This window comes from Molossus molossus, unplaced genomic scaffold (assembly GCF_014108415.1).
Source record: "Molossus molossus isolate mMolMol1 unplaced genomic scaffold, mMolMol1.p scaffold_m16_p_22, whole genome shotgun sequence".
Taxonomy (NCBI): Eukaryota; Metazoa; Chordata; class Mammalia; order Chiroptera; family Molossidae; genus Molossus; species Molossus molossus.
This window is the reverse complement of record NW_023425358.1, coordinates 16,992,339-17,000,545: the sequence shown is the minus strand read 5'-3', so window position 1 is coordinate 17,000,545 and position 8,207 is coordinate 16,992,339. Positions and strand designations below refer to the sequence as shown.

General features: G+C 51.7%; 1 protein-coding gene across 1 annotated transcript; it reads right to left on the bottom strand.

Moving 5' to 3' along the window:
* Window positions 1–7,141: 7,141 nt before the first annotated feature.
* MIF (macrophage migration inhibitory factor) lies at window positions 7,142–7,970 on the bottom strand. The gene is made up of 3 exons (XM_036276866.1): window positions 7,761–7,970; window positions 7,437–7,609; window positions 7,142–7,324 (listed from the first exon to the last, which is right to left on the bottom strand). The coding sequence occupies exons 1-3, from the start codon at window positions 7,866–7,868 to the stop codon at window positions 7,258–7,260; spliced, it is 348 nt and encodes a 115-aa protein (XP_036132759.1). The 5' UTR covers window positions 7,869–7,970; the 3' UTR covers window positions 7,142–7,257.
* Between the last annotated feature and the right edge of the window lie 237 nt (window positions 7,971–8,207).

The following is an 8,207-nucleotide window of genomic DNA, read 5'->3' as shown; positions in this document are numbered from 1 at the left end:
AAATCTAAACCTTTTGCCTGGCCAGTTTGGCTCAGCGGTTGAGCGTCAGCCTGCGGACCACGGAGTCCCGGGATCGGTTCCCGCTAAGGGCATGGGCCTTGATTGCAGTTTGTCTGTCTCCAGCTCTGGTTGGGTTGTGTGGGTGGCAGCCACTCAATGTGTCCCTTTCATGTCGATGTCTCTCTCTCTCTCTCTCTCTCCCTCCCTCCCACTCTATCTGAACAAAAAAAGAAAAAAGGTCCTCGGGTGAGGATAAAAAAATAATGGAATAAAAAAATAAACCTTTTGCCTTGAAAGAGAAGTGTTCATTTTCCCCATCAGACAACCAAAAGTCAAAACAGGTTGAGAGGGCCTCCGATGCCCAGCTGCATGGTACCACAGGCCCTCAAACACACACTAAGAGGGACATGTGGCCATATTAAAACAGCATCATCACCTTTGACCAAGCAATTCTACTTCTAGGAATCTATCCTCCAGGTTTACTTGCGCATGCGTGGGATTCAGTCTAGCTGAGCTAAGCTCTGAAGGCTGGAGAGCCTAAATGTTCATGGTAGGGGCTGGTTAAATGGAATCGTGGCCTTTCCTAGCAAGGGAACAGTGGAGATTCTTCAGGTTCTGAGAGAGCCTTTACAGTAAAAAAAAGCAGCCCTGGCCGGTTTGGCTCAGCGGTTAGAGCGTCGGCCTGCGGTCCTGAGAGACCCAGGTTCGGTTCCCGCTAAGGGCACGTACCTGGGTTGCAGTTTGTCCCCAGCCCTGGTCGGTTGTGCGGGTGGCAGCCACTCGATGTGTCCCTTTCACATCGATGTTTCTCTCTCTCTCTCTGTTCGTCTCTCTCCCCCCCACTCTACCTGAACAAAAAATGGAAAAATGTCCTCAGGTGAGGATAAAAAATAAATAAATAAATAAAATAAAATAAAGTAAAAAAAAGCAAAATGCAGAACTGGTATAGAATAAGCTGCCATCTGGGGAGGAGAGCAGGGGGGCGGGGTTATACATAGTTGCTTGTATTTGTATAAATTCTCTAGAGCAGTGGTTCTCAACCTTCCTAATGCCGCGACCCTTTAATACAGTTCCTCATGTTGTGGTGACCCCCAACCATAAAATTATTTTCATTGCTACTTCATAACTGTAATTTTGCTACTGTTATGAATCCTAATGTAAATATCTGATACGCAGGATGTATTTTCATTGTTACAAATTCAACAGAATTAAAGCGTAGTGATTAATCACAAAAACAATATGTAATTATATATTGTGAAATATTTATTTCTAATTACAAATAAATGAAATTTTGTCTTGAAGCATGGTGTAGCATGGGTAACAGTCTTAATATAACAACAGTGAACTACATTGCTACATTTTGCGACAGTCTGCGTAAAAAGCCAAGTCAGTGCAAAGGTTGAGATTGCTTCTTTCTCACCAGATCAGAAATTCTCGGGGCAGTCTGCAAGAGCACAGCGAGATCATCTTCCACAACAAGTCTACTCCTGTATTTAGACTCGAGACTTGATAACCAGCAAGCTGGAAAACCGTGTTTCACAAAGATATGTTGTTGGAAATGGAAGAAGGCACAACACAATCTCAGAACAGAATGTGACTGCAAACACTTGGTCCAGAATTTTGTAACTGGCATTGTAGAGAAATCAGTTCTCGCTGCATGGGTGTTAATAAGTTCAATAAACTCCTCTCGTGCTGTCTCAGGAACATCTTCAACTTTGATTGTGAATAGGATTCTGGCAAGTGCAAATGGGGTGTCAGGTAGATTTGGAAAGTATGATGAAATTTTGTCTGCAAGCATGTGCAAGTGTTCTATCACAGAAATTATCACCGTAATCCTTTTCTCTGGTTCAATGTCATGTTCCTCAAAGAAAGCAGATAAGGTAGGCAACATGTAAATTTTATTTTCATCCAATTTGTGTGTGTGTGTGTGCCAAAACTGAAATTTCATTTGGAATGATCAGATCTTTTCAGACAAATCGAGGCATATTGCATTGGGTCCTTGCAATGATAAATTTAACTCATTCAAGATGGCAAAGATGTCAGCCAAGGAAGCTATTTTCGGAAGTTCACTTTTATCGCTGAAAAGTGCTTTGAACTGCGGTCTTGCTGATTAAAAACGTTTTGAGTTCATCATGAAGCTCAAAAACATGTTTTGAAACTTTTGCTGTTGACAACCATCTCAGTTCTGTGTGAAATAGCAGAGCACTGTTTGGCGTATCCAATTTGTTGTATAGTTGGAAAAACAGTGGACTGTTTAAAGTGCTCGCCTTTACAAAATTGACAGAATTTATGACCCTTTTCATTACGTCTTGTAACTCTTGTGGCAGCGTCTTCGTTGCTAATATTTGCTGATGAATCATACAGTGAGTTCTGACGACTTTTGGTGACTCATTTAGTACCGAACATTGAAATCCAGATCAACATCCTAGCATAGCTAGAGCACCATCTGTGCAAACACCAAAAACCTTTTCCCAAGAGATCTTACGCTCTTTCAGAAATGAACCAACTATGTCAAATACATCACGGGCAGTAGTTGTCATTTCAAGAGGTTTGCAAAAAAACTCATCTTTAACATCGCCATCATTAATATACCTCACATAAACCAGTAATTGTGAAGTTTGCAATGTCTGTAGATTCATCAAGCTGGATGCTAAATATTGGAAGTGGACCAGATTTAATTTCCTGGATTACCTGATCCAGAATATCAGCAGACATATAATCTATTCTTCTTTGGACAGTGTCCTTACATAAGGAAATTGCACTCAACTTCATAACAAATTCGTCTACAGGGATTTGAGAGAGGGTTACCCTGTGGAGGGAGGTGGCAGGAAGGGATCCTTAGAACATTTTGAATGGGCCCATGTAAAGATATTACCTACTAAAATGAGAATAAAATTAGGTGCATAAGAATCCAGGACTTAGGCGGGGACATGGTCATGGGGGACACAGGCTAAGATTTCCCATTTGTAATTTTTGGATTCAGAGCCCTGTCTGGATGTTTTAAGGTCTAGACCCATGAGAATATGGAGTCCAGACCTTATTGCCCCGAGATTGGGGGTGAAGCTCCAGGAATGAGGGGACAGGGCCAATTTCTGAAAACTGGCAATTTTAGGTGGGCTTCAAACACCGAAATGAAGCAGTGCACTTAACCAGGAGGGGAAATCTGGGCAAATGGCTGGTGGGTTTGCATCATGTTCACATACATACACACCCTGGTTCTAGAATTCTCACAGGGAGGCTCGGAGGGCTGGGACCTAGCTTTGTGACTGTGAAGGGAGGCTGGGCTGGCAGCCAAGGGCTTTACAGAAACACAGTTTGGCAGCCAACACTTAGTTGCCCAGTGAGGCAAGGAGTCAGCCCAGAAACGCTAGAAACTTCCGAAGCTCCTTAAATTGGTTGACCTCCCCTAGATAACCGCTTTAGAAGCAGCGGGGTAGCCCTAAGGCCTGAGCTGCCAGCTCCTGTGATTGGTGGGTCCCTTGGTGTGGCCCAGGGTCCATAGTGAAGGTTACATCTGCAATCCCTCAAGGACCTTGTGCCCTACTCTGGGCCCTCCTCCCGCCTCTACCTCCAGCACCTCCCAACTATGGGTGGAGCTGACCTCCAAGATACCTGCCCACATCATTGCTCCAGGAAGGGGTTTCACAATTTATCAAGACCTGAGTACAGGCACAGGCCCCTTACCTTGATCCTTCCCCGCCCTCCACGCCCAAGACTGTGAGATGTCCTGCCAGGCTCCACGGCTGAGGCGATATGTAGGACATCTGGTGAATCCCTTCACCTCACAGATGGGGTAAACTGAGGCCCAGAGGGGGAGCAGAGCAGGCCAACTCCAATTTCTCAAGGGATGCAGGCAGAAGACTGAGGGGAGTTGGGTGGAGGTATGGGGTCTCAGCTGAGGCTGCTGTAAGGGGCAGTGGGGTCTATGCAAAGAAAGCATGACTGGGGAGGTGGTAGGCCCAGGGCAGAGCCTGCATTGCTGGAGCTTCTGGTTCCAAGATGAGAACTGGGTGCAGCCTCCTCTCCATGCCAAGATGCTAGGGGGCACAGGAAGAGAAACCCTACCTCACAAAACCTGGGCTGAAGCCGAGGGACTTTGGTGTCATGTACTGGGTGGCCTCAGAAAAGCATCCCTAGAAGGACACAGCATGGGACTCAGTGGGGAGATGGGGGACAGGCATTCCATGCAGAAGAAGCAGCACACACAAGGTGAGGTGCAAGGTTGCCAGGGCCTGCAAACAGTGGCTATGAGGACTGTCATTTTATATTTTATATTGTAATCTTCATCAGCAGATGACATGGTACCACTGGGGCAATGGAAGGGAGGTGGCAGTCTGTGTCCCTAACCCCATCTGTTCCACACCTTACTTTGAGGTGTTTGGAAAAGAGTTATGCTGCCATTCTGAAGGCTGACCATAGCCTTGTGGGCCCTGGGGCAACCACTGGAGTTTGATGGACAGGCTGCTAGGTGGGCAGTGCCCATGCTTTGGAGGAAATGGAAGTAGCCAGAGGGTGACTGGAGTGAGGTACAGGACTGGCTATTAGCTCCAGGGAACTTGGGAGCATGGTGGGCAGGGCCATGACTGTGGGTCCATTTTTCTTTTCCAAGGAGCCACTGCCTTGCAGATACCTAGGCTGGTTAGAGCTTGACGCTTCCAGGTTCGTGGTGGGCAGGGGACCAAGCTCCACTCCCGACTCCTGTGAGTTCCTCCAGCCTTCAACACAGTAGGCACCCAGCCTGCCCCACCCCATCTGCCTCCTTGGCTCTCAAAGACCCCAACTTTAGCAGGGAAGACATCCATTGCTCATGTATGGTCACAGGCAAAAACCCTAGATGGGGATAGTGGGGGTGAATGTATGGCAACGCTCTGGGAGATAGCCTGCCCAGCAGCGCCTCACCCAGTGAACAAAGGTCAGTGTCCTCAACTGAAATGAGGGAGTTTGACTAGATACTCTGACACTCGCACACCTTCTCCTATATGACCACCATGTATGACGCAGGTTGAGAGGTCAAGGCCAAGGGCCAGGTGAAATGGGGCCTGAAGCAGAGGAAAGTGGTCCTGTGTTAGGAACTGGGGGGGGGGGGGGGGCACACGGGCACACGGAGGCAATGTAACAAAGGCCAGGGCTGAGGCACAGGTAGGAGCCCAATAAGTGGCAGGTGCTTAGATGTGAGAGGCCCCAGCCCACAAGGTAGGCCGAGTGGGACCTCTGGCTGCAGCTGGGGCTGTGCTCCCCACCCCATGAAGAGACAGATGTGAGGCTCCACGGCCCTTTCATGGAGGACAGAATGAGTCTGAGGTAAGCTGGAGAAAGCCCCTCACAGATCTTTGTGGAAGAGGAGAGACCCCTCCCAAAGATGGGCCACACTCTTTTTGACTCCAAGCTGATTCTCCTTTCTCATTGCTTTTCTGGAAGTAAGTCCTTGCTGCCCTGGGGCGAGCTGACCGAGGCTGAGTGGAGAGAGCAACCCCCTCCCCCCAAATCAGGACATGGACTGAGAAGCAACAATCCTCAGGCATGCCGATTAGCAAGCTGGCAAGGGTGGGCTTCCCCCAAGAACAGACTCTGCCAAGACTGCTGCCGTGGAATAGGAGACGGAGGATCCATGTGGAAAGTACCAACTAATGGCTCAGCAGCCCTGGGCTTGGGCTGTTCTGGAGTTGTCATAATCAGAGGTATGACTTGTCATAATCAAGTCATACTTGTCCTCTGCTTCAAGCCTGGGCTGGGTACCTGGAGCTTCTTGTTCATGCCTGCTGGATGTTCAGTGACACCATACAGTTGATCCAGGTGCAAGAGCAGTGGGTGCAGCATGGGCTGGGCCACTGGCAGCCTTCCCAAGGAAGGAGCTTCTCACTGCCTGCGGCTCAGAGGCAGGCAGGCCTGCTCCTCACTCTCAACATCAGAAGCGAAGTAACAGGCTCCAAAGGCTTGGCCCAGGCAGCAACCTTTTTCCCTAGAGGCCCTCAGCTTCCAAAAGCAAATTCATTTAAATTCCGTGGAATTTGTCCTGGCCAGTGTGGCTCAGTGGTCAGAGCATGGGCCTGTGCACTAAAGGGGCGCAAGTTGGATCCCTGGCTTTGGTCAAGGCATGTGCAGAAGGCAACCAACCGATCAATGTGTCTCTCACACATCAATGTCTCTCCCTCCCTCCATCCCTTCTACTCTCTCTTAAAAATTGCGTGGAATTTTAAAACTTATCTTCCATCTAGGATGTTACTGCCTAAATAGAGGCTAAAGAAGGGCAGTGAGTCTCAAGGGCTCAGGGTCAGCAGGAGTCCAGAGTTGAGGCTCCACCTTTGCCAAGCCACCAGGAATGGTGTTTCTTCACCTGGAGGGAGGAGTCCCTTCTCTGTGCAAGTGCCATAATTATCCCACACAGCAGGCAGTGAAAGCTTGAGCTGGCCCTGGCCCACTAGCACCATCTTCAGGCATGTGAATTCCTAGTGCTAGTGGCTGGCCTAGCTTGGCATCTCCTATCAGGGTACATGGAGACACACACATTCTGACCCAAGGCAACTGGCCTGGGCAAGGCTCTGGAAAGATGGGCAGCACGACATCCAAGGCCCCTGTGGTCCAGGTCCAGGTGCTGAATTGCCCACTGTAGACCTATCACCACCCCCACAAGGGGGTGGATGCTGGGCCAGCAAACCCGTTATATTGGGCCTTGATACCAATTCCCAAAGATCCAGAACAATGGGATTTTCCAGGTCAAGAAACTGAGGAACCAGCCTAACAGAGAATGACCTGGGGTGGAGAAGGCTTGTTCACCTGGACGATGGAGGAAAGTGGAGCTGAGAGAAAGGTCCAACCCCAGGCCAATCAGATCCCAACCCCTCCCCTTCCCCTCTTCCCTGCCAGTCAGAGCCAGTCAGACCCTGCCCCTGAGGAATAGATTCAACTTGAGCCATAAAATGGCCCTATGAGGCTCCCATTCAAGTTTGATTCCTGGGTCTGTGGCCCCAGGCAGGATGCCAACCAAAACTGGGTCTTCTGCTAGAGAAGCAGGTGGGAAAGGCTGGTCAAAAGGTACCCAGCAGATGATTCCGAGGGGGCACCTCTCTGAGCCTGGGTTGCCCAGTCACTGTCCCCTCCCAGAGATGATTCCACTACAAGCCAAGGAAGTCCAAGGCAGCCGAAGTCTCCAAACCGTTTATTTCTCCCAATTAGGAGGTTGGAGTCGCTGGGGCTAGGCAGGAAAATACTGCCGGCAGCAGCGGGATCTGGTGCCCGTGGGTTGGGGTGCCGAGGTCCTCAGGCGAAGGTGGAGCCGTTCCAGCCCACGTAGGCCGCATTCATGTCGTAGTAGTTGATGTAGATCCTGCGTGGGGGGGGGGGGGGCGAGGGAAACAGTGCTGAGCGGGCTGCGCGGTCGTGCGCGGAGAGCTGCGCGCCCAGCGCTCCCCCTCCCCCCGGCACCCGCTCCCCCGCACCTGTCCGGGCTGATGCGCAGGCGCTCGGCCAGCAGGCCGCACAGCAGCTTGCTGTAGGAGCGGTTCTGCGTGTTGCCGATCTTGCCGATGCTGTGCAGGCTGCAGAGCGCGCAGGGCTCGCTGGAGCCGCCAAAAGCCATGAGCTGGTCTGGAACCACGTGCACCGCGATGTACTTCGGGGGGAAGGGGGCGGTCAGAAAACCTGAGCGACTTTGCCGGCCCCGGGCGCCCCCAGTCCCTTCCCCACCGGGAGTCGCCTGCCCACCACCCCCCGCCCCACCTCGGCCGACAGGCACCCCCTCTTCCTGTTCCCTCCCGACAAACCTGGGCAGGCTTGCCCGTGGCCTGGGCCAGCTGCTGGGTGAGCTCGGAGAGGAGCCCGTCAGGCACCGAGGCGCGGGGCACGTTGGTGTTCACCACGAACATCGGCATGTCGGCGGAAGGACGGCGAGGACGGGGGCACAGGAACTTCCACGCGCGCGCCGCTGCAGCCTGGAAACCTGAGCTACGTGACCGCCGCCCAGTTCCGCCCAGCGAGGCTGCGGCTCCGCCTCCCGTGACGCACCGCGGCGGAGGCCCCGCCCCAGTGAGTCCGCGGCTCGCGCGTGATTGGTGACGTCGCACGGGCGGGGGCCGCCGGCGGGACTCGGAGGGGGTCCGGCGCCTGTTCCCCCGCGGAGGGCCCTGGCTTCGCGCACCTTCTCAAGGCCCTTCTCCAGGTGGCAGCGGGAAGTCTGCCTGTCCCTCGTGTCTTTGTCGGTCCTTTCAGCC